Genomic DNA, 25,548 nt, shown 5'->3' with positions numbered 1-25,548 from the left:
GGGAATACATTATTGTCTTTACTCGATAATTTAGTCTACTTTGGATAATCTTACATCTCTAACAGAATATTTCCATTGGCCAAACACACCGTCTCTGTGATTGTACTGAAGTTTGGTTAATTATTAAACCAAAGAGTATTATGTTAAGTTTTTCACCTTTACTGGATACTGAATTATATTACAGATTGGACGAGCGATGCAGGGGAAGAGCAGTGACTGAAGCAGAAACCCGCTCCTCTGGGGGAGGTACCTGTTTGACATGCGCTCTAACCACTCAGCCATCAAACATAACCTGTGTGCCACAAAAAGAAAAGGAGGAAAATCAGAGAGCAGAAGTTTCATGAGCAAACAGAAGCAACTTCAGTGCAAAGGAGAGGTTAAAGCAGAGTGCAGGAAATCTGTGCAAACAGCCGTACGTCTGAGTGCGAGGAAAGGGGTTTCTGATAGATCTGAACTTGAAAGAAAGAAATATAAGAACTAAGCACTCAAGCAATATACTCCATAAAAGCTTAATCGATGTCTGTGAATGTAGTTATATATCATCATGTTATGAATCAAAATATCCTGCCAATATCTTCTTTTTTTATGTTCCCACTAGAATTTCCTTGATGTTTTCCTGTGTCTATTCGCACTACGTGTGTGTGTGTGTGTGCTGGTAAGTGCAGTGTTTCATTATCAGTCTCCTCAGGGGAGAAAGCCACTGCTGGTTTCTGCTGTGGACACTGCTGTCTTCTTTTTGGGTAAAAAAAACAACAAACTGATCAGAGGTTGCACCTCATGCTTGCTGCACTTTAATTGCATCAGAGTTTGGGTACCGACTGAGTCACGGTGATCCGAGGCAGAAACACATGCTGCATAGGGATGCGTAATGAGTGACAAAGCCCCTCGGGCCTCAGAGACAGCTACTGTGGCGTGTGTCTGAGAGTGCCTAATGAAGACTGGTTCACGGGGCTTCATTGCTCAATAGACACAGACTACAACAAGTGAGGACGTGAACGCGGCGGGAGGCCGGTTGTATCAGACGATTTTGTTGCGGCGATGCGGTCAGTAAATCCATATTTCCCAGATGCCTCTGCTTCTCTCCTCGCGTTACCTAATGAAAGCCAAATCTCGCTCAGTGGAAATGCCGTGGCGAGATTCGGCGATTCTGATTTGGATCAAAGTGTGATTTTCTGCATCTTTGGGCTCGCTATTAAAAAAATCCCTTTTTAAAATGCTTTATAAATGGCTATTGATTTCCATGGCGAGTATGCCGAGTTTGGGAGTGTACAGAGGTAAATGAAATGATTCCTCAGGCCGGATCAATACAGGTTCAGGGACATTTAGCAGTGCAGTCTGGTTGGGAGAGGCAACAATCAGGGATTTCAGGCCTTTGTAGAACAGAAAAGGGGGGGTGAGGGGTGGAGAGAAGGAAAAGCAATAGGAAACAAAAGAAAGAGATAAAGCAGAGCTAAAAGAAAGGTGGGATGGAAATGTCACCAGTCTAATAGATCTCTCCATATACCAAATGAAGAGGAAAGCGGGCAGCTCCTCGATGGCACACAGGCCCCTCAAATGTTAACAAGAAGCTGAAATCAGCCTGAGAACAACACACGGGAAAACACAGTGGTCTCTCAGGAGTGCTTTGGAAAGAAGCACACACTGACATACACTCTTCATTTCACCATCTTTTAAACTGGTGTCCAGTTTAAACCAACTACAACACCCCCAAAAAAAGCACGCACACTCACCCGGTTTGGATCATACTCCAGGATTCGGCGCCGTGCGGCGTCTAGCTCCTCGTAACCCGGGGCGGCTCGGGCTTGCGTGTACTCCCTGCGCATTCCATGGAGACGCTGATCACTGCAGAGACGAGCACAACAGGAAGGGTTAATAATCGCAAACACACACTATTATGGAGAGAAGCAACAAAAAAAAAACTAAACAAAATAAGACAAAAAAAAAATAAATCTTTTTTTTTAAATCTCCTTTGCAGGATGAAGAGCCGAGCATCCAACACAGGTGGGAATTCAGAAGTGAAGCAAGAAGGCAGGTGGAACATATTCAGCTTAATCTTTTGTTAAAGCCGCCGATGTTCTTTGGCTTCATGATGACAAGCCCTGACTGCACAGGAAGACTGACGGGCAAGACAGAAAATATCCACAAAGACATCAGTGCCTCTGTTGAACTTTCTTCAGCTGACAGATAAAACCGCAGCGGAGAGAAACGGAGCTGAAACATTTCACGTTTTTTGTCTTTTCACTCTGATGTCACAAAGAGCAACGAGGTGCCATCCCGGATTCAGATACAGACAAATCAACCACCCAAAAGGTGAGGCCGAACCCGACCTAGAGGTCACCAAAAGGCAAAAAACAAAAAAGAAGAATACATAGGCCCCACAAAAGTGCAAGCGACTGCCAGCGAGGAGATATGAACGAGACAGAATGGGGACAAAACTTAAAGAGAAACATCATCATGCTCACTGGACCTTAATGCCAGATAAGCCTCACACACCTGGCACTACAGAGTCGGGCGCACACAAACAAGCGTGAGGACGCGCGCGCACACCAAAGGCAACAGACGGTTTGCGCCTGAGCGAGCACAATCCTTCGGGATGTGCTACCAAAGTGCGACACAGTGCTGTCGTTTATCTGTGTTTACTGGCTGCAGCGGGAACGGGTATCTAATATTGACACTGATATGCAGTTCGTTTGCCATTTCTATGTCCTCGGGAGATACACGCCTTGAGAAGGTGTTCAAACTCGGGAGGGAAAAACAGAATAGGAAGAGCAACTTTCCTTCAAAACCACCCCACACATCTGTAAAACTCGAATGCCCTCAGCAGCCTCGCGAGGCCAACCTTTTTGTCCGACAAAACTCCCACGCACCCTTTATTACACGTGTGTAACGCCGTCTAATGGTCTGACCTCCAGGCAGACCATTAGACCAAACCGGAGCAAAGGAGAGAGGGAGAGTGCGCGCGAGAGGCAGAGGTTCATTAGTGAAGTACATAGATTACGTGTTTAAGTCTCTCTTGTGACCCTGCCTTTAATTAGAAAATCAGGCTGAGACGTGTGTGTGTGTGTGTGTGTGTGTGTGTGTGTACACCAAATATCTGTAATGTACAAATGGGTGATTGATCCTTATAATTTGGTATGCGGGACACACAGTGACAATGTGATTGTGCCTGGGTATACATGTCTTCAACTTAAGGGGGAGAGAAAGCAGAGTCTCTCTCTCACACACACACATTCTCGTTTTGATATCGCAGTGAGGACATCTAATTGACATAATGCTTTCCCCAGCTGCTTACACTAACTTTAACCATCAAAAATGAATGCCTTATCCTAACCCTTAGCCTAAAATTAACCATAACCTAACTGTAACACTGACACTAAAACCACATTTTGAGCCTCAAAAATGCCTTCAAACTCGTGACGACCGGCACTTGTGTCCTCATAAGTGATGTTTGGTCCTCACAAGTATGGTAACATTCCAATTTTTGGTCCCCACAAAGATGCCTAAACAGACACACACACACACACTCCCGTGTCAGTATGTTGGTGTGCACACTGTTGTTGTCGTTGTTCTGTGCGCGCGTGCGTCCTCTGCCAACGAGTCCCTGTCAACACTTCGGGCGCAAAACTCGATCCTAACTTGCTGCCATGAGGAAAAGAACTTTCCGAAAGTTTCCGTGCTGTTATGAAACGCCAGCGCAGATGCTTCCGTTTTATGAAGATGGATATTGGAGGCGGCATTACTCCCAGTACCGCACTAATTGTTGCTTCTTCAGATTGGTTTAATGGCTGGTTTCAATGCACAGTTAATCAATACTCATCTCAGTTTCCCCCCCAAGTGTCCCACAGACAACCTTGCTATTAAGATATTCACACTTCATCTCTTGCATTTTTCTTTTTATTCACTTACTGCTAGCTTTTTAGTAGTCTTACCCTCTGCCGCCCATCACGCAAACACACAAACAAACAGACCCGTGGAGAATAAATGCACACGGCCAAGTTAAGACTTTTTTTTTTCCCTTTTCATGCCACCCCTCTTCTAGCGATCCCATTAGCCAATCCCTGGGCCCGTAATTAGGCCTGCCATTTTGATTGAGCGTGCGTGTCGCTCTCCAAATGAAACAACACTGTAATTATCTCATTATGCTGCGGCCTCCATCACTGACAACGCCAAATATTATCATATTAATGGCTGAAGACAGACGCTGATTCTGGATAAAACATTAGATGAGGGTGGATGGGTGCGGGGGGGTGCAGGAGAGGCTGGAGGTTTGCGAAGTAGCGGTTTGATGGGCTGACAATTCGAGCAGGCTGCTTTCCAAACAGTGAAAGAAGAGGTTCAGAGGGATTAATGAGTGGCTGTACACGCACGCACATTTGCTTGTCCTGTCCTATATACGTGTGTTAAAAGAGACGGACAGGTAAGCTACCCCGTTGTCATCAGCAGCTAATAACTGCTGCAGTCTGCCGGCCCGAGGCCAGAGCCATTCAGCTCAGTTGTTCTAAGCCTTAGCGAGCACAGTTTTTCTCTAATGTGACACAGGACTGTTAATGACATCAAGGCACTGAAATGAGTTACCCTCCAGTTGAGAAACAGGGCTGGCATTCCTCAGATTTGAAGTAATCTGGGAAAACCTTTTATGAACTTTTCTATTATTTATGGCTTAATTAGAGAAGCAACACTGCGACTGTGGTTATTTGAAAAGTCACTCAGCCTCGCCCATCATGTACTGTTGCCTAGCATTACTCAAATGACTTCGACTGCCTTTTTTCTTACAAAGAAAGAAAGAAAGGAAAGGAAACTGAAGAAACATTCCCAAATTAAATTTGGCCCTTGAAGCTTGAGTCCTTGTGAAGTGCTGCTCCACACCCAGTGCTCCTGCTACATTTGGATCCCATCCTGGAAGTCCTGATCTGACCACACGGACGTTTATGATTTCACAGCTGCTGTGAGCTCTCTGTGCTGCTACAACATAGACCGAATGGCAGTCTTCAGTGGAAAAGCCTGCACTCTCCTGAGGCAAGGTTCATAATAACACAACAAGCATGAATATCATTTTTCTGACATTCAAAGTGTCAGACTGTCACTGGGGAGTTCTACTGTAACATCCTAAAAGAGCAGAGAGAACATTTGGCTCACAGTGCCTTCATTCTCTTTTCTAACATGAAATTTAAATCATAGGGTCTCTGTTTAAACGGGGACTTCTATGGAGCGATCCACGAGGAACCTTAGCAGCAGTGCAAAAAATCATAAGCAGACAAAAAATGAAGAATGGTGGCCAACTTTAAGGTTGACTTTAAATTTACATAGGTACATTTGCAGAAACAATTTTCGGAACCGGGGATGGGTCCACCGAGGGCTGCGGCTTGATCCACGTAAGTCCTGGTCCATGTGGCTTGTTCAGGCTAAGCCTACTGTACCCCTAGCCACCAGGCACTCTTCCCAGATCTGGCTCCAGATTGGGGTCTCAATCCAGGTAAGGTACAGTGGGGCAAAAAAGTATTTAGTCAGCCACCGATTGTGCAAGTTCCCCCACTTAAAATGATGACAGAGGTCAGTAATTTGCACCAGAGGTACACTTCAACTGTGAGAGACAGAATGTGAAAAAAAAATCCATGAATTCACATGGTAGGATTTGTAAAGAATTTATTCGTAAATCAGGGTGGAAAATAAGTATTTGGTCACCTCAAACAAGGAAAATCTCTGGCTCTCACAGACCTGTAACGTCTTCTGTAAGAAGCTTTTCTGTCCCCCACTCGTTACCTGTATGAATGGCACCTGTTTGAACTCATCATCTGTATAAAAGACACCTGTCCACAAACAATGTCATGTGGTCAGATGAAACCAAAGTAGAACTTTTTGGTATAAACTCAACTCGTCGTGTTTGGAGGAAGAAGAATACTGAGTTGCATCCCAAGAACACCATACCTACTGTGAAGCATGGGGGTGGAAACATCATGCTATGGGGCTGTTTTTCTGCCAAGGGGACAGGACGACTGATCCGTGTTAAGGACAGAATGAATGGGGCCATGTATCGTGAGATTTTGAGCCAAAACCTCCTTCCATCAGTGAGAACTTTGAAGATGAAACGAGGCTGGGTCTTCCAACATGACAATGATCCAAAACACACCGCCCGGGCAACAAAGGAGTGGCTCCGTAAGAAGCATTTGAAAGTCCTGGAGTGGCCTAGCCAGTCTCCAGACCTCAACCCCATAGAAAATCTGTGGCGGGAGTTGAAAGTCCGTGTTGCTCGGCGACAGCCCCAAAACATCACTGCTCTCGAGAAGATCTGCATGGAGGAATGGGCCAAAATACCAGCTACTGTGTGTGCAAACCTGGTAAAGACCTATAGTAAACGTTTGACCTCTGTTATTGCCAACAAAGGTTATGTTACAAAGTATTGAGTTGTATTTTTGTTATTGACCAAATACTTATTTTCCACCCTGATTTACGAATAAATTCTTTACAAATCCTACCATGTGGATTCATGGATTTTTTTTTCCACATTCTGTCTCTCACAGTTGAAGTGTACCTCTGGTGCAAATTACTGACCTCTGTCATCATTTTAAGTGGGGGAACTTGCACAATCGGTGGCTGACTAAATACTTTTTTGCCCCACTGTAACAAAAGCCCATGATCATCTACTTCACAGGACTCCTCTTTCTGAAAGCTCTGTCATTTGGAAGGGGCCCAGTAGACCTGCTACTCCTACACATTAGAAGAAGGCAGTTGTGGTGGTTTGGGCACCACGATGCCTCCTGATTGCCTCCAAGGGGAGCTTCAACTGCTAGGAGACCCCGCACCAGAGCCAGGATACACTGGAGAGATTATGTGAACACCTTGATGGTCTCTAGAAAAAGTGGGGGAGGTGGTGAAAGAGAAAGGAGGTGTGGGCATTCTTGTTTAAACTGCTGGTCCTATGACCCACACCCAGAAAAGTGGCAGAAATAAGTCGGTTGGTTGGTTGGTTGGGATTCTGCAGAACTTTCTGAGTGCAAATACACATCAAATGGGTTTCTCTGTCTGAGAAATACACACAGAGGGTGTATTGAGTGGTTGAGACTATTGTTGTGTTCTCATGTTTCTTTAGTTAGCGAGTATTGTGTAGTGAAAAATAAAAACAGGTGAATGACTGGTTTAAAACAAAGACACGGGTTCTCATTATGTGAGGAACCAGAGTTTTGTAGTGATTTTCTGCCATTTGTACATTAATGTTCAGTCTAAGTGACCGACATGTAAATACTTTATGGATTTATTGCTTTGTTGCAGTCTAAAGTGTTATTTTGCCATATCAACTCAAGTACAGAAAATTGACATCATTTAAGTTACGTCTCGTTCAAATACTTTATCCCATGCATACTTCACAGTACCTGACTACACAGACTGATCTAACAGTGCTGTGAGAAGGAAAACTGGAGGAGGACGGAGATGGAGAGTGGAGAGGGAGAAGATGAGACACAGTAGCAGGAAATGAAAGCTGCGTCAGACGACAGAATGAGAGCAGAAGTAAACAGCAACATAAAGACTGAGATGGCAACTTGGAAAAGGAGTAAAAGCACGAACAGGGGGACTAGGCCGAGAGAACAGAAGCACCGGTGATAGGAAAGCAAGCGGGAGAAAATGTGTGAGAAAAGCAACTATCCTGTGGTGTTAGCCAGTGTGAGGGCAGACTAATTAGGAAGTGTGCACTGCCGCCGGCTGGTTTGGCGACTTCTTCTTGCAGGGGCCAGCTGATTTTAACACAACGCACTGGGGGAAAAGAGCTCAGACGGGCAGGCTTTTCTTTGCTGCTTGCATGCTGGAGGTAAGCACACTTCAAAGTGCATGATCAATGTTTGGCTTCCTGGTGAAATATTGGAAACAGACTCAGACAGAAACTCATTGGTGCTCCAAACTAAAAGCAACGGAAAAACAGAGTTTTTTCCTCCTTTTACTTTTGCCCTAAAGAACCACAACCAATGGAACACATTCATTTTCTATCAGTTACACTGATTCTTACTGAAACCTGAAACTGAGTACTAATACATACAAGAGTAACTCAGACTGTTTTTTTTTTTAACCCATAATGAAGTTGATATGCTAAGAAAGATGCTAACAATCAATCTCTACACCCACCCACTTTCAACTGTCCAGGATGTCTGAGCGCCAGTAAAAAGCTCTCTCTTCTGTGAAGATAGCTCTGATACAGATGTAATCTTGCTAGCATTTTCAGGTCAGCCTCAGGGTCTCCTCTGGGCTGGTTCTGCCAAAAAACATCTCACCTATGAGGCATCCAGGAGGCATCTTAGTCGGTTCGCCTAACCAGCTCAAATGACCCTGCTTTAGTCCCAGCCCCTCACCCAAAGGAGAACACAGACACACTTGGGAGAAAGCTAATTTGCTTCCATGATCTTATTCTTTACCCACGACACCTCTATTTGGACAGGCATGGAGACAGCGGAAGTCCAAATTAATTCGATGACCCCCAGCATCCTGCTCAACAAACACATTACTCACCATGCATCTGTTTTCTGTTGTTAGACAAGCGCGTGGTAATGATAACAATAAATTGATTAACTGACAATCTGAAACTAGCCTCCAGTAAAACAGGCTGCTTACTCTATGACTGACCACAGAGAACAGAGCAACGGGAAACATTTTAACAGCTTAGATCAGGGGTGGGCAATCTCAGTCCACGAGGGCCGGTGTCCCTGCAGGTTTTAGATCTCACCTTGAGTCAACACACCTGAATCACATGATTAGTTCGTTACCAGGCCTCTGGAGAACTTCAGGACATGTTGAGGAGCTAATTTAGCCATTTACATCAGCTGTGTTGGTTCGAGGACACATCTAAAACCTGCAGGGACACCGGCCCTCGTGGACTGAGATTGCCCACCCCTGACTTGGATAGATCACAAATAAAAAAGACACAAAGGTCTTAATATGGAGTACACACTAATGAAGTGTTGTTTTCAACTAGAAGTCTACTTCAGGCAGATGCTGTCGGGCGGCTAAAATCCTCGGCAGAACACAAGAAGTTGCATTTTTCTGCTTCTGTTTTCTGCTGTACAGAAAAGGTAAATTTCAGCATTTGTCTTAATGAGCAGTCTCATTATATAAAGTCTGCTTTGCACCTCTTTAACGCTGCTTCCGCCTGTAGCAGAATAAAACTGCTTCCTCTATCGGACCAATATTCAGAGTGTGCAAGGAAACCAGTGCTATTCATGGCATTGCTAAAAAAAAAAAAAAAAAGACGTAACATTTCTATATCCAACAGCGCGTGTAGCACTTTTCCTAAAATATTTCAACAATTACTCATGCTTGTCTGGAGTGATTTGAGCATTCCAGTTTGCCACAGTGTCAGGTAAACCTAGAGGCATGTAATCCTCATGCCACTGCTCCAACCACGGCAACAACGCGCCGTTTACTTAGCCTCGTCTCCCCGTTCTTAGCACAGTGTCGCAATTTACGACACAACCCCTCACGAGCCTTCACATCTCTGCTCTTTGGCCTCCTGTTCTTTCTCACTCCTCTTTCATCTCATCTTTCTTGCTCCAGCTACAAAGACTGCCTCCTGGCTAATAAAATTTGACAAGCATAGCCAACCTTTTTTCTCCACAGGTCAGCTTCTAGCACAGCTCTAATCGAATGCGACGCTCATCAGCGTACACACCTGCCATCGGAGGTCTAATGAAAATGTCCGACAGCGAATTAGGGAGACAGTGCTGGAAGTCCACCGCTGAGGGGCCTTGACAGGAAGTTGAGGGGAGGGGGCACCGGCATGTCTCAGATGACAACGAAGCATTTATATATATACACACCAACCTCCAAAATCAACTAGATAAATTAGCTTAAGGATTTCATATTTCTTTATAAATCATATTTTTGGGAAGTATCATTAAAACTGAGAGGTTTTAATAAGAATTTCACATGCAACAACTTAAAAAGGAACTACTTTGTAGGAGCAGAAGGTCTAAAAAGTCAGAAGCAGGCCTGCTTGCGCTTCAACTTACAGAAACACAAACGCAATAAACGAGCTTACACCTGTGATTTTGTGTGGATAAAACCCACTGGACCACACACAGAAATGTTGCTAGGTTACGCTGGGCTTTCTCACAGAAATATTACATGTGGGTGGCTGTGTGTGCGCGTCTATTTCTGACTGTGTGTGTGCGTTTATGTGTGTGAATAAAAGGCACAGAGGTTCCAACCTCATGACCAGCAACACGTGTTTTAACAGATGTGCAGACTTACCCAAAAAAATGAGAAAGAAAAGCAGTTATGAAAGCGCATGTGCGCCTTTTGTATGTACTATATGTTCTCAGTGACGCTGCTACTGTATTTAAAGGAAAACTCTTGTCCATTACCACAACTCTAGATCACAAAAAGGAAAACTGCTTAAACGCACAATACCTCTTTAGTTCATACTGAAAACGACAACACAGGTGACTGAAGCCGTTTACAGAGATGAGATTTGTAGCATTGTTTGTAACATTTAAGGCTAAAACGAGGCCCTAACAGTAGCAGTTCAGCTTATTGGTGCGGCCCTCCACAACAGTCCCAGTTGGGAAAGTTAATTGTTCTCTCCTGTAAGTAACAAACACGATTTCATCCAGACGTGGGTCACGTTTACTTTAAAGCTCGTCCCTGTTTCAGTCAACATTACCACAACACTCACGGAAGAGACACAAAACACTTGATGTGACACACAATCTCACCCCGGCAGCTGTGTATTGATAGTTGCTTTGCTAATTAAAGCTGCCACATCCTATTAGGAGTTAAGGGGGAGGCATCTATTCACGCTTTCATGGAATTCAGTAACAAGGTATGGTTTAATTATTAACCTGTAGATTATGAAAGACACATCTTAAGTGACGGACACATTTGTTATTAGCTGTTAGATCCTTATTGATCTCGTCTCCGTACCGCTGCTTTCATAGGCTTTGGAAACGTTTGCGAATCTTTCTACTGTCTGTTGCTGCAGGTATGTGATAACCTGAAAACAAACAGCTAGATCTCTCTATAGCTACTAGTTTTGTCATAGTTCAGATTCGATTGATAACCTTCCCAAAGGAGGTTATGTTTTTGGTGGCATTCGCGCAGGGGCGTGATTTCCAGGGGGGTTATGCCCCCCTCCCAATAATCAGACCCAACCAACATAACCCCCTCAATAAAATTATGAATTATCTTACATAAATAGGCTGTTGATTTTCTTTACTCATTTCAGTTATTACTGAATAATAACTAGGGCGATCGTGGCTCAAGAGTTGGGAGTTCGCCTTGTAATCGGAAGGTTGCCGGTTCGAGCCCCGGTCGTTGTGTCCTTGGGCAAGACACTTCACCCGTTGCCTACTGGTGGTGGTCAGAGGGCCCGGTGGCGCCAGTGTCCGGCAGCCTCGCCTCTGTCAGTGCGCCCCAGGGCAGCTGTGGCTACAATGTAGCTGCCATCACCAGTGTGTGAATGTGTGTGTGAATGGGTGGATGACTGGATGTGTAAAGCGCTTTGGGGTCCTTAGGGGCTAGTAAAGCGCTATACAAATAAAGGCCATTTACCATTTACCATTCAGTTATTACCAGCAAAATAGTTGCATGTTTAATCATGATGTGTTCGCGTGTTTGTAAACACAGTAGCTCAAAAAGTTTTGAATGGATTCTGATAAAAGTTTGTAGATCTGAGGTCATGATAACAATCCAGTAACATTTAGCTTACATCAACCATGGTCTTAAGGTCAACTCAATGATTTATCAGTAAAAACCATGCAACATAAAAACATTTGAACATATCCAAGTTTTTTGGGGGGGAAACAAAATAAACTGGTGATCAAAAAGTTTTCACTGGATATTTTTCACGAAACGTTTTTTTTTTTCTAAACGTATTAAACAATGAAATAAAAGTTATTAGATTCATTTAACTAAAAAAATATGGGTTTCAACAGAGCTAATAACAAAAGCCTGCACTTCGCACTTGCTTTTTACTGCACTGTGAACTTCTTAAAGTACTTTTAAAAAGAACAATACTGTTCCCTTAAAAGCCCGGAGAGTGAGCCGTCTTTGCACTCTTGGATGACAGACGGTCATCATGACAGTAGAGACGTAACCATAAAGTTGCATTATATAAACATTTGAGGCTGTAATAGCTTCTGTACCAGGGCTTTGTAAAACAAGGCTGGTGTTTTGTGATTTTTGAGAAGTCAGTCTGTTGTTTTTACTGTATGTTCTGTGTGATGTCTGGGTTAAAATAAGGAAACGCTCCTTATTGGTCCCGTGTGTAAAACAAACAAACCGAGCCCTTTTCCCCCCATAAAGGAGCGACTTTAAAAAATTAATCAGATAACCCCTGTGACACATACTGAAGTGGAAGCGGCCATTTCACGCTAAAAGTTTTTATCGCAGTTCTAATCATGCACTGATGTCAACGTGATGAGGGTGTCATCACACACAAAGTATCATAGATAGCTTTAAATATACTGTAGCTTCAACTTTGACATGCAGCCCTGCAGTTACTCAAACAGGAGCAAAGAGTGAATGTATCTGCAGATGATTTACATTTCATAGGGTAAATTAATGATGGCCATCGACCTGTGTCGCATGTCATTCCCGCTCCCATCCTCCTTATTGCCTGGAACGGCCATTGTTGGTCACTATCTGTCACATAAATGAGAAAAATGAAGCACTATGACAGCGGGCAGACGAGTAGCAGCCAGACTTCCAGTAGTCCTCATCCCGTACTTGTTATTAAGTTCATTCTTTATTTTGATATCCTGATTGACTTCCTAATAGTACAATGACATACGACAGCTTGCCAACATTGTCTCATTATTACTGATCACTAATACAATAAATAAGGCGAAAAAATGAACGAGGGGTTTACCTTGTAGGATGGAGATGAATTAATTGAATTATTATGAACATGTGCAGTATGGCTGTCCTCTAACTACATTATTAGACATTTATTTGTATCCCTTTGTCTCTACAGACACCTTCTCACACAGAGTTAACAAGCCAGAGAAGACTCCTCTCATCCATCATGTTAATGCTAAAGTCTAATATACATTAGGAGCAAAACAGAGGAGCGAGAATGGATATGTGACACACCGAGTGTGAGAGAAACTGAGGGAGAAAGAGTAGAGGGAGAAAACAGGCTGGTAATGAAGTACCCACCACTAGTGGATAAGAGCTAAAGTGGTCTAACAGATCTGTCAGGCTGCTAGACTGTGGCTAATTATCCCTCCTCCTCTTTTGTCTGCGTCCTCTCCTCTGTCACTTCTTCTCTCTCGAATTTACTCTGCCCGGCGTGTTTTTCTCTCCACTTTGGCTCCGTCGTTTTCTCCCCTCTTTCCCTGCTTTTTCTCGTCTCTCTCTCCCTCCGTCTGTCCCATCTTCCCATTTCCCATCTGTCTCCCCTTCCATGTCCAATCCCTTTCTCTTTCTCTCTCTTTTTTTCTTCCCTGGATGAGATTGGGTGTCTGGGGCTTAGTTTTTGATTTGCAAGTCAATCGTAATTTTCTGTCAGAGAGTTTAAGTTGAGGGAAGTTTTTAATATGGCCTGTATTATTTCATACGGGAAATGATAAATTTGCATTACAATCCTCTTTAGAGTTTCTCCTTTTTTTCCTCTCTCAAATACAAAAAGCAGCTGAAAGTTACGGTTCTCAAAACTGCAGCGGTAATAATATATAATATGGAACGAATGACAACATTGATAAGCAGTGCATTTCTGAAAGCATGGGCCCTTTGTTAGACAAACAATGAGGGGCTCTGACATCCAAATATTACAGCAAAGGACACGTTTTACTCAAATTAAAGTACATTTTATTATTAAACTACTTTAAATGCCTCTCAAAACACTGCGACTTGCACAATTCCTATTTTTGCGCATAGATATAGATCCATTCATGTTGGAAAAATAAAATGTTTTAGGATATCAATTGGATTGGCACATAAACCAAGCTCCAGCACTGCAATAATATAAAATTCAATGACTGTGAGCTTAGAGTGACGCTTAGCATCTCAGACAGGCAGGTTTTAATGGGCAAACTTGACTGAACTCATGTAGAAGTGTATGAGATAGACATTAGATAGACCTAATGAGACGTGAGCCATTGGTTTGTGAAGCCCGACTCTGAAGGCTCGGTGTTAGCATTTTGGCAAGCCAATTTGGATTTTTGGTGCCAAATCTGACCACAATTGGATAAGAATGTTGAGTGGTAGCTAATGCAAGGTGCATCCATAGGCTGTATGGGAGCACTAACTTCTTGGATGGCCTGGTAATAAAATTAAAAGCAGAGTTAGCCATATTATATGCCAGACAATTGCATTAAAAATCCCCCCGAAAAAACGGCACGTCGTCGAGAAGTCCAGTGCAGCGACTCAAATTAACAGAGGTGAAGCCCCAGCAGACAGCTACCAGCTACAGCCGCCTCGTGTCCACATAATCTGACTTTAAGCATTCATCAAGTTTAAACAGTTTTTGTAAGCATGCCTTTTTTTCCACTGTAAAGTTGGACATTTTAACATGCGAGTCTATAGAGATTGACTTGCTTTTGGTGATCTCAAGAGACTGTAGATCAAATGTTCAAGCTGTTATAATGACCTATAGTTAACGCTTCAAGTAGAAGTACAGTGCATTACTGGTGTCAACCTCACATGGTTAAAAGAAAGAAAGAAAAAACACGTAGTGTTTGAATTATCACAGTATTCATCTATGGCACCCATGGCCTCCTCAAACTGTCTCTAGTAATTCTGGTTGTATTTGTTTTGCATGTATGTCAAGAGGTGTCCGATCCAGATTGCATGATTTTAGTGCCAAGCATGAACAGACAAGGATACAGCTGGTGACTTGAAATTGAAATAACATTAAATTGAATAGAGGGCTCAGAAGAGGCAACCTTATGCTTTCAGGGAAGTGTACCGCTGCACCTGGACCCTGTGTTTGTGCGCGTCACTAGGCATGTAATCTTTCTAAATATGAATAATGTTGAATTTTTAGACAAGAGACATGATTTTTGGTACCATAAGCTTTCTGGTTCCCAAGCCAGTGTACTCCTAGTGCAAATTCCAAGCCCAGATAAATGGAGAGGGTAGAGTCACGAAGAGCATCCGGCATTAAATCTTTACAAAACATGTGGATCATGAGTAAGATTGCTATACTGTATTAGTTGGGGTCTGGGTTAACAATGACTGCGATCGATGCTGTTGAGCTGGAGGGTACCAGTGGAAACTGTGCTAGCGTTGGCTGAGGAAAAGCCGGAGCAGAGGAAGCAAGGGATAGGATTAGAAGGGAGATGAACCATGTGGCATTATTTGCCTCCTTTTAGCGCAGCAGCTGAAAACAGGAATACGGAAACAGTGTAACACTTTAAAATAAAGCCAACAACTAAGGGCATGAAAAAAGAAATGATTACACTGAAAGTAACTTTAAGTAATTTAGCAGAAAAACAAAAGATATTGTCCCATCTTACATTATATGCTGTACTTTTTTAGGCAAGTGGTGTAATATGGGGTGAATGAAGGTCACTGAGGGTTTTTTTTTTTAGGTTTCAGGGTTTTAAAAAACATATTTGTTTAATATTTGTTATGTTGATGTGTATGATGGATATTCAATTATTCCATTTTATCAATATAAATGTGATACCGACGGGCGATCGTGGCTCAAGAGTTGGGAGTTCGCCTTGTAATCGGAAGGTTGCCGGTTCGAGCCCCGGCTCAGACAGTCTCGCTTGTTGTGTCCTTGGACAAGACACTTCACCTACCGCCTACTGGTGATGGCCAGAGGGGCCGATGGCGCGATATGGCAGCCTCGCTTCTGTCAGTGCGCCCCAGGGCAGCTGTGGCTACAATGTAGCTGCCTCCACCAGTGTGTGAATGTGAGTGAATGAATAGTGGAATTGTAACGCGCTTTGAGGGCCCCGAAAAGCGCTATATAAATGCAATCCATTATTATTATTATTACTTTCCTGGAAAATAGCTGTTTTTATGGAAAATTACCAAGAAATCTTTTCTGGTAGAAAACCCAGAATTTAGGCACTACTTCAAATTAATTAATCACTACTTGAATTATCATCATTTTTTTGTTTCCTGTAAACATGTGACTTTTTTTTGCTTTATTCTAGTGTATCTACCTTTTAAGAATTTGTAAGTAAATATAATTACATTGTGTACACTGAATTACCGAGGAATTACGCCCTTTGTCGTATTATAAAGTGTTACTAAAAACAGCTGCCAGTGGGGGGAAAACTGAAATCTTGACCCAGGTGTCCATTGGCTTCACAGAAGCCCCCAAAATACTGGCAGCTGCTCCCCAGACGCTAACCAGCAAGTTCCCAAACAGATAAGAGCGTGGCTGGGAGCAAGAGAAGCATAATCTCGACACCCATTTAACTCTTAGCAAACATTTTAGAAGGAAAATATGTTGAAACCATCCGTGGCAGTAAAAGGTGACGTATCAATTGATTGTAGCCAGCTGTCCTAACAGTCACAGAAAAATGATATTGCATACGTTTTAAAGATTATGAAAGGTCAAATCTATAGAAAAGACAACAGAGAATGAAATGCATGCTGTTACTGTGTAACCATGCCTTCATGTTTTATGCATGTCTCAGTTTAGCAGATCGTGAATGTAGATTTGTGTAAATATTCTCTCACTTACGCCAATCAAACCATGGCCAGTGACCTTGTGTGACTCCACCTGTACACTGAAATCGCAACTCGGTGCAGAAGCACAGGTGCAAATGCCAAACATGCATTTAAAACACAGAGATGTGTAATATCGTACTTGCGAGCTCAAATTAAGAGAACATTTTATTTAAATCTAGCACTTTTCCACCGTGTCCCTCTCTCACCTGTCTGCCTGATTCTGCTGCTGGGTCTGTGAAGCAGGCGGAGCTCTGGACTTGTTCACCTTGGCGTAGAGCCCGTCGATGTCCTCGAAGGGCGCCTGCTGCGGGCCGGACACCCCGGCTGGTACTGCGGGGGAGGGCGTACGACTGATGTACGACTGCGGCGAGGGCGGCTGGCGGAAGTTGTTGATGCGAGCGTAGTTTGGGTCGCTGTCATCGTCCTCCACGTCAGGGAGGGAGGACGGGTCAGGGGTGGCGGGGCCGGATTGGACCTCGGCGTAACGCGGGTCGAAGCTGTAAGCAAGGAGGAGAGGCGTTACACAGGAGCACAGGCGCAGCAAAAATACACGTTTTACACATTTTCCCTGTGATTCTTCGTCTGTGACAGACATTCGGCTGAGCAGTTGTTATGGAGGAGCAGGTGGGCACATCAGAGCTGTCAGGTAAGATGCCAATCGCAGCACTTTACTACTGTGACAAATGCTGGTCTATTATTATTCTACTGTACATGTTGTAAGCCGCTCTGTTATCACACCCTCGACTGTGAAATAATAATAAAACAACAACACACAGAATGTCAATTTTTTGGTTGTTGTTGGGGTTTTTTGTGATTCATACCCATCTCTGTCATCAGGGATCCTGTCCAGCTCCTCCTCACTCAGTGCCTCCAGTTTGCTCTTTGAAGCTTTTGCTGCATCTTTGCTCTTGTCTTCCTTCTTCTTGCCAAACCTGGAAACGACAAGAGGGTGAATTTGATCATCTTAAAGCCTCAGGCAGATAAAACCGTGGTGCTCTTATTCTGAAAGGACGGTTTATGGGCTTTAGTATCCTTTTGGAGACTTTAATGATGAAACAACACACTTCACTCAGTCAACAGAGCATGCACGAGTTGATGAAAGAGGCGGAGAGGCTCACACAACATGAAAACACCACACACACACACACTCTTCACTTTGCATCAGCTTTCCAAATCTGCTAGACAAACTCATTGTAACTCCTGTGCGTTCATTAGCGGCTGTGCCTGGAAAAAGACTGCTTAATGATAGATACGGTTATAATGTCACAGCAGGAACTGACAATCCTCACTTTGTGTACGTGTGTGTGTGTGTGTGTGTGTGTGTGTGTGTGTGTGTGTGTGAGCTGTCATGTAGCATATGGAGTATGAATATTTTAACATTTTGTTCAATAAAATAGCTGTTACACCGCAGCAGTGTGTTATCCTTTCCTTATCAACTCTGCCATTACGACCATCATCATCATTATCATTCTGCAGTCTTATTCTCTCGTTTTCGCAGGCAGAACATACTCGTCGCCACCTCTCTTCGACTTACAATGAATCTCGTCTTCGCGCTTTCAAGAAATTAACTGAGCCTTTTGCTCTAAATATTTCATATTCTTCCACCTCTCTTTCACATCGTCGTTCTCGCCGAGCCCGCCACCCTCTCCCTCGCTCTTTTTCGCTCTCTTTCTCTCGCCGCCTCCGCCTCACCCGCCAACCCGCTTCTCTTTTTCTCTCTCACCCTCTCCTTCCCTCTGAGCTCCCGCTGAGCCAATCTAATGTCTGTGTTTATCTCATTAACAGTGAGGCACTTCTCATTACTGCTACAGGCAGATACGTGGCCTGAATGGTAACCCGCTGGCCTGGCCAAGTGGAAACCTGGACAGGGATGCCACATTGGCCTGGCACCATCCTGCAAACCAATTAGAGTTGTTTTTTAGCTAATCTACCCGCTTCACTTGTACCTGTGTGGGTGACTGCTGCCAAAAGCAGGTCAGATATTCACATTGCTCGAGTTTTACTGTGAAAGATGAAAATAGAGACGCCAAATCAAATCATTTTCTTTTGATATGCACAGTTTGTACTCACGAGGTCGTAAACTCATAGGATTACCTACTTTAACATGACATTTAAACTCAACTCGATTGATATTTCTTTGTGCTCGTGTAACATTTTTTTGTTTTTTATGAGCTTTATCATTCTAAACAGCCATAAAGCCGGTTTCCTACAGCACACACAGATGGCCTCGATAAGCACTGCTATGCTCATTCCTAGCACATAAACATGCCACTCTTTAATCAGAATATTGCAGCTTTTGTCCACGTAACCTGCCTTCACCACTAATTCAGTCTCTGGACAGGACTCTCACATTAGCTCTGTTAAAATTTAGCGATCCAATCAGTAGCAAACACATCCTACTGGGCCTTCAATGGTGCACTATACTGAGGAGTGATCCAAATGAGCGTTTCAACTCCCCAGAGTCAGACTGTCAACACTGACTTGTGCTGTAACATACTGATGCAACTGAGGGACAACCTTCCTCATGTATAGCATGAAATTCAAGGTAAAATGTGGCCACTCTGACACACTGGGGTTGATCCAGCTCTCAGTGGAGATGTGAATGTACATGTGGTCCGAACGGGACTAATCTTAAAAATAGCACAAGTGCCAGCGGCCACATTTAATCAAGTAGGATTTGCATTTGTCTAAGTGCAGAATTTCAGATTGGACCTTGTATAAAACTAATAAAAGAGTACTAAGATTAAACTTAATTAACTAAATATTCCGTTTTTTGATAAAGCTTACAGTTGGGTCTGGATCAGGTGACCCTGAACATCCCATAATTATGCTGCTACAGGCTCAGAACTTCCTGTGACTCACCTCTTTTCACTCCCCAGGGGTTTTTCCTTCTCCCACATTCTATGTTTTATCTACATACACATCCTTTATTCTTTCCTCTTTCCCCTCACACCTTAACCCAGGGGTGTTGAACTCCAGGCCTCGAGGGCTGGTGTCCTGCAGGTTTTAGATATCACCCTGGGTCAACACACCTGAATCAAATGATTAGTTCGTTACCAGGCTTCTGGAGAACTTCAAGACATGTGGAGGAGGTCATTTAGCCATTTAAATCAGCTGTGTTGGATCAAGGACACATCTAAAACCTGCAGGATACCGGCCCTCGAGGCCTGGAGTTTGACACCTTTGCCTTAACGGATCACACCAGAAGACCGCAACTCCCTAAACCTGGTTCTGGTGGAGGTTTCTTCCTATTAAAAGGGAGTTTTTCCTTCTCACCATCACCTAGTTGTTGCTCACAGCTACTGAATGCTGCAGGGTCTTTAACTTGCAGTGTAAAGGACCTTGAAGCAACAGTTGTTGGGATTTGGCACTACATAAATAAACCTGAGGTGAAGTGAACTGAATTAATTTACGTAGGATTGTTTTACTACTGCTTGGTAAACCGCTTTCATCTGTGAAACTCAGCACCATCTGTAATAGTGATTTTTGGCTGACTCGACCTCTTCTCAAGGACCAGTAATTTGTCACACCTGTAGCTTGGAACAAATTCCATGTTTGTCATTTATATTAGGTCAAGAAAAGGAGTGACCTCGTGCAACTTCAGTGTTGTTCTATTCAGCCTAAGCGGAGCAGGGGTCTAATCGACCAGAATAAGTGGAAACACTTGTGTGGCTATGAAGGATCTGTAGGGCAGAGCCCATTATCTCCTTGACTCGACAAAAGTCATGGAAGGCATTACACTGCAGTATTCAGAGGCAGAGCAGCTGGAGCCGTGGCGGGTAAACTGAGCCTGATGTGCAAAATGTGTAGCGTTCCCCTTTAAGCAACACTGGCAGAGTTTCACACTGATCTTTGAGCTGTTTTGGGAAGTTTAAAATCTGTCATCTGCAACATCCGTGTTTTATTTTTATTTTTCTTTCGGCGATATCGCGGATGCTAAGCCCCTGCTGCTGTAATGTTTTTCCACCTCTCTTCCTAGAGATCACTTGCCACAGAAACAGTGTGGGCGCTGCTGCAGCATCTTTTTTCTACCCTACAGATTTTTTATTTTTTTTTTACTTGGAACTATTTTGATTTTGATTTTCTAAGCACTCCCACATTATGCAGGAGCCAAAAGCAGACTAGCAATTACCTCAGCGATAACCATATAAAAATCAGCATCGTCAGAAAAGAAATATCAGCGCTGTTCATCTTCTATGCATCAGTGGACATATAATTATATTACACATAAATATATGATTATCCAAAATCCCAGGTTTAGTCGGCCGAGCTGTTTGCTAGATTCACACCCCCACCCCTCCCAGCCCGCCTTCACACACACACACACACACACACACACACACACACACACACACACACACACACACACACACACACACACACACACACACAAAGCGCCTTAATCAACATTCTGAGGGGGCAGAGGTCCTCAGTTGGACCCATCATTATATCTGCATTAATTAGGAAAGCTTCTTCTTCTCACTGTATTGTCTGAGAAAAGATGGAAAGAAAAAGAAAGAGGGTGGCACAGAACAGGGGTGGGACTCCCAATTAGAGACGTCTACCTTTCCCATCACCTTATGCGTTGTTCATCACCAAACATCCCCCCATCGTTTCCCTATTGCTATGAAACTAATGTCTGCTTCTCTTTTCTCTCTCTCTGTTTTTTAATTACTTTCTTTTTTTGTTGTGGTTTGTTTTTTTAAGCTTCCTCTGTATAGCGCCGGTTTTGCTCTGTCACTGGTTCTGAAATGTGACAGTTAATTTCCTGTTGCGTGCGAGAATGAAGCTGGATAAAAATGTGAAAATGCACCAGCACATTTAAAGACAAAGAACCTACAAAAAAAAAAAAAGAAAAGCTCTATGAGCACAAATAACACACACACACACACAGAACACACACACACACACACACACACACACACACACACACACACACACACACACACACACACAGCAGTAAACTAGAAATAAACAGATTGTTCACAAAAAACAGGTAAGCGGCTGCACACACTAAAGAAGACAGCATATACATCAACAGAGGTAACGAACACACAGTAACTCTGCAGGGAACTGCAAACAGTCTCATGGAATAGGACATCTCATTAACTTAGCATTATCTACCTACACAACCACTCCATCAAACTCTCATTAGAGAAAAGTAGGGGGTCCTTGTGAGTCAGGCTGCTCTGGTGTCCCATTTAATACACTCCCCACTGACACAGGAGTTACTGGGAACCATTATTAGGATGTCGTTGTCATTATTAACCCGCCGCTCCCACAGCCGCCCTGGGATCACCTTGGCAGGCCTGGGACGGTGAGAGGAGATGATGTTGCCTGTTTGTCACTATATATAAAGTACGGTATATTTGTCATGGAGTAATTTTGAAATGTTTGTCTTAAAAAGTTGGTTTTCTTTGACAAACAGCTAATGCTTCACAAAGGCCTTTCCTCTTTTCTTCTTCTTCTTCTCCACTTTGCAGCATCCTAATTTGGACAAACGTTGCAGTGAAATTAACTCATGGTTCAGCAAGACATACTGGACAAGTTCATGCTCCCAACTTTGTGGGAACAGTTTGGGGATGGCCCCTTCCTGTTCCGACATGACTGCACACCAGTACACAAAGCGAGGTCTGTAAAGACATGGATGAGCACATTTGGTGTGGAAGAACTTGACTGGCCTGCACGGAGTCCTGACCTTAACCCGATAGAACAGCTTTGGGATGAATTAGAGCAGAGACTGTGAGTCAGGCCTTCACCTCCAACATCAGTGTCTGACCTCACAAATGCATTTCTCTAGGAATCGCCAAAGATTCCCATAAACACTCCTAAGCCTTGTGGAAACCAGAAGAGTTAAAGCTGTTATAGCTGCAAAGGGAGGGCTGCCATCATGTTTAAAACGTGTGTGAAGACAGACAGGCAAATAACTTTGGGGAATATTGGCTGATTTTCCTTTTGTTATTTGGAAATCCTATAAATAATTGTATATTTATGCACCAAAAACTTTCCTCTTTTTACTTCTTCTTATGGCTTCCCTAAATTTCATGTGAAAAACCTTAGTCAGGCATAACAGATGATGACTAGTGCACTTTGCAAAACTGACACCCTAATTCGGACCAAAAGCAGTCAGCTAGGTGCACCAGAATCTCAGCTGGTAAGAAACTATAGTGACTGTAATTACTACAGCAACTGTCATTCTCATTACTGTGGAAGAGAGGGGGAAGAGGCGTAAGAGCTCAGTTAGCCATCCTCTAATGAGGCTCTATATGTAACACTAGGATCACAGCTATCCTGGGTGGTGATGTCACCAACCTGACCTGTGCAATTAAAGCTCTAGGATGGAGGAAAAGGGCCAAAGGGAGCAAAAAGAGCTTGCTCCATCGGATAAATCGTTATATAGGATTTCTTTAACATCTATCTCAAATTACTGCAACAAACTAGAAATCTCATTTAGAGCAGCTTTAGATCTTAACGTTTTCCGTTTAAATAAAATCATCTCTTCACTTCCATTCTCAGCATTAAGGCTTCTTTGTTCTCTGCAATTGTGACAACTCTGATGGTGTGCAGTTGTGTGTAATCTTAATAAGCTTTCCTAACGTGGTGCAACAGGGAGCCAGTGGGTGGTTGGTTATCGGCAGGCATAACGAGGGATGTGAGAATGCTGTCTGCTAGCACCGTGGGTGTGTGTGTGGGCCCGTGTGGAGGAAGCCATGTTTTCACAAGGAGGACAAGGATTTAATTGACGCGTGTGCATGTGCACATTACGTGTGTGTGCTCACACGCTTGCAGGCTTGATGATACTTGTGAACACCTTGCGATTCCACATTTGAGTTGAAGCGCGCGCGCACACGCTCACACAGAGACACGCTAAAGCATCACACACACAACGGCAGAGCGCTGCGGCTCATCACTGCGACAAAGGTGGTTTAGCATTCTGTCTACAGAGGAAACAGATTAAAGAGAGAAGAGGAGCAAGGAAGATAAAAACAACTAAATGAGTCCAGAAGAAAGGAAGAAAAACTACTAATACAATATCTGTATAAAACTTTAAAAACAAACAATCAAGATTTACAGCGATAAAAGCAAATGGAAACATTCTGATAATGAAAGAACCCACTGGAACAGAACAAAATGGGTAAAACGAGTAAAGTTAAACATTAAAAATTCAAGTCTGGTAAAGTCAAGTAAATAAATGAACAAGTTTAATCATTATAGCTCGACAAATAATACTTTTTGCTTCAACTTCAGCAAATCCTTTTTCTTAGGATCTGGTCGCACGGGCCCCTGGTAACCGCTGGTTGTTAGGGAAAAAATGAGTTTTCCCCAACTGGTTGGCGAGTAGCTGCAGGACGTTGCTGGCTGTTGCAAGATAACATCTATCATAAGAAAGTATACAATATTGCACTGATAACCTCATTGCGATTGCTTTGGCTTCTAGCAAACACCCATAGTTAAAGAAAGAAGACGGCAGCTTTTCTGCAAACACTTGCCAACTACCTGCTGAGTGGTTGCATGACTATGAAGAGTGTGATGCAAATGAAAACGGAGAATATTTCCCTTGAAAAGGTGTTAAAAGTTGTCCCTTACCGCTGAAACTAACATGTTTCAAAAGGTGAAACTTTTAGCTTAAAATGAAACTATTTCCTTTTACAGCTTGCGTCGCACTTTTTTAAAATTCACTACAGCTCGGAGAGCAAATCTAATAAAATTTTAGGTCTTTGGTGAAACTCCCTCTCCACAACCAACTTCAACTTGCAAAAGCCAGCAACCACTCACCAACCGGCTGGGGAATGCACATTTTTCTCTAGTGACTGAGGGTTGCTACAGGGTCACCGACTGATCTCTATGACTGCGTAACAGAGGCCTCATTGAAATAAGTCCTGCTCCTTAGAAGCCTGAACACAAGAACCGCATTCTCTCCAGTTTGAAGTCGAGATTGGAACAGCCCAAAAACATCAAGCTGGAGACCTCAAGCAGAAGTCACAAACATGCCAACGGAAATATCAGGACACAAGAGAGGCACAGGCTTAAAACTGACCCTAAATAATACTAGCAGCAAATAATAAGACGCTAAACCTGATGCGATGCATTTTTGTCTCTACCAACATATGTTAGTATGTAACTATGGCACCTCTGGACTGTTGGCTTTGCACATTCTGAGACTGAAAATCTTTGTCAGTGCAACGTTTATGGGGTGAAGGTGGGTTGCAAAGCGGCTTGTTAAATGGAGTCCTATCTGAGATACATCGATTGGATGATTGTAAGGGTCTCAGCGGAGCCATCAGCTGATGTCGTCTGACACTGAGATCAGCTGATTGAGGCTCTTTGCATTAGTTCTGTCTGTCTTTGAGGTGAAAAAAGGTTGGAGGAGCCTTTACAGGGGAGGACTTATTTGACATTATATTTGATACTGCATCAATTGAGGCTCCAAGGCTAGTCTGGCTTCTTTTATCTGTCTTGGAGGGAAGTAAAGGATATATTACTGCGCTATGCTACATGGAAGGAAGAATAAAGGGTAGAAAAGACTTTTTGTCAGAGGACAAACTTCAGAATGAGGCAACTTATGTCCTGTAAACATGTGCTCATCCCTGTTCTTCTTCATAGTGTGTATCTCTATGATAACTGCTTCCATACTTTAACCTTAACGTCTGAATATCCTCAAAGATTTCTGACTGAAAAAAGATTTTGTTAACACATAACAATAATCCTGTGTTGTGGAGTGATCTGCCATCTGGCTGGTACACTATTAAAATCCTTCTGTAAACAGGCGAGCATGTGAACAATGCCACTTATACGTGATGGTAAAACCATCACATGCATAGCATGCATTGTTTTCTAGTCTGTGTTGACTCGTAGCGTGTTACCACAAAAAATAATGATTTCTTGCAACAGGCTTGTTATGTCCTTTTCAATAACGAGGCTGCAGATAGCTCAGAG

The 25,548-nt window shown here is 43.2% G+C and overlaps 1 protein-coding gene across 2 annotated transcripts in view; it reads right to left on the bottom strand.

The window, feature by feature from the left end:
* Positions 1 to 25,548, bottom strand: part of pard3ba (par-3 family cell polarity regulator beta a) — a 208,263-nt gene that overhangs the window by 37,505 nt on the left and 145,210 nt on the right. For both annotated transcript variants that reach the window (XM_026157796.1, XM_026157797.1), the window contains exons 20-22: positions 17,433 to 17,543; positions 16,818 to 17,108; positions 1,731 to 1,842 (exon numbers count right to left, since the gene is read on the bottom strand). In XM_026157796.1, coding sequence (XP_026013581.1) covers positions 1,731 to 1,842; positions 16,818 to 17,108; positions 17,433 to 17,543 — 514 coding nt within the window. The remainder of the gene's footprint in view (positions 1 to 1,730; positions 1,843 to 16,817; positions 17,109 to 17,432; positions 17,544 to 25,548) is intronic.

The sequence above is a fragment of the Astatotilapia calliptera genome, chromosome 23 (assembly GCF_900246225.1).
Source record: "Astatotilapia calliptera chromosome 23, fAstCal1.2, whole genome shotgun sequence".
NCBI classification, from domain to species: Eukaryota; Metazoa; Chordata; class Actinopteri; order Cichliformes; family Cichlidae; genus Astatotilapia; species Astatotilapia calliptera.
This window is presented reverse-complemented; position numbering and strand designations above follow the sequence as displayed.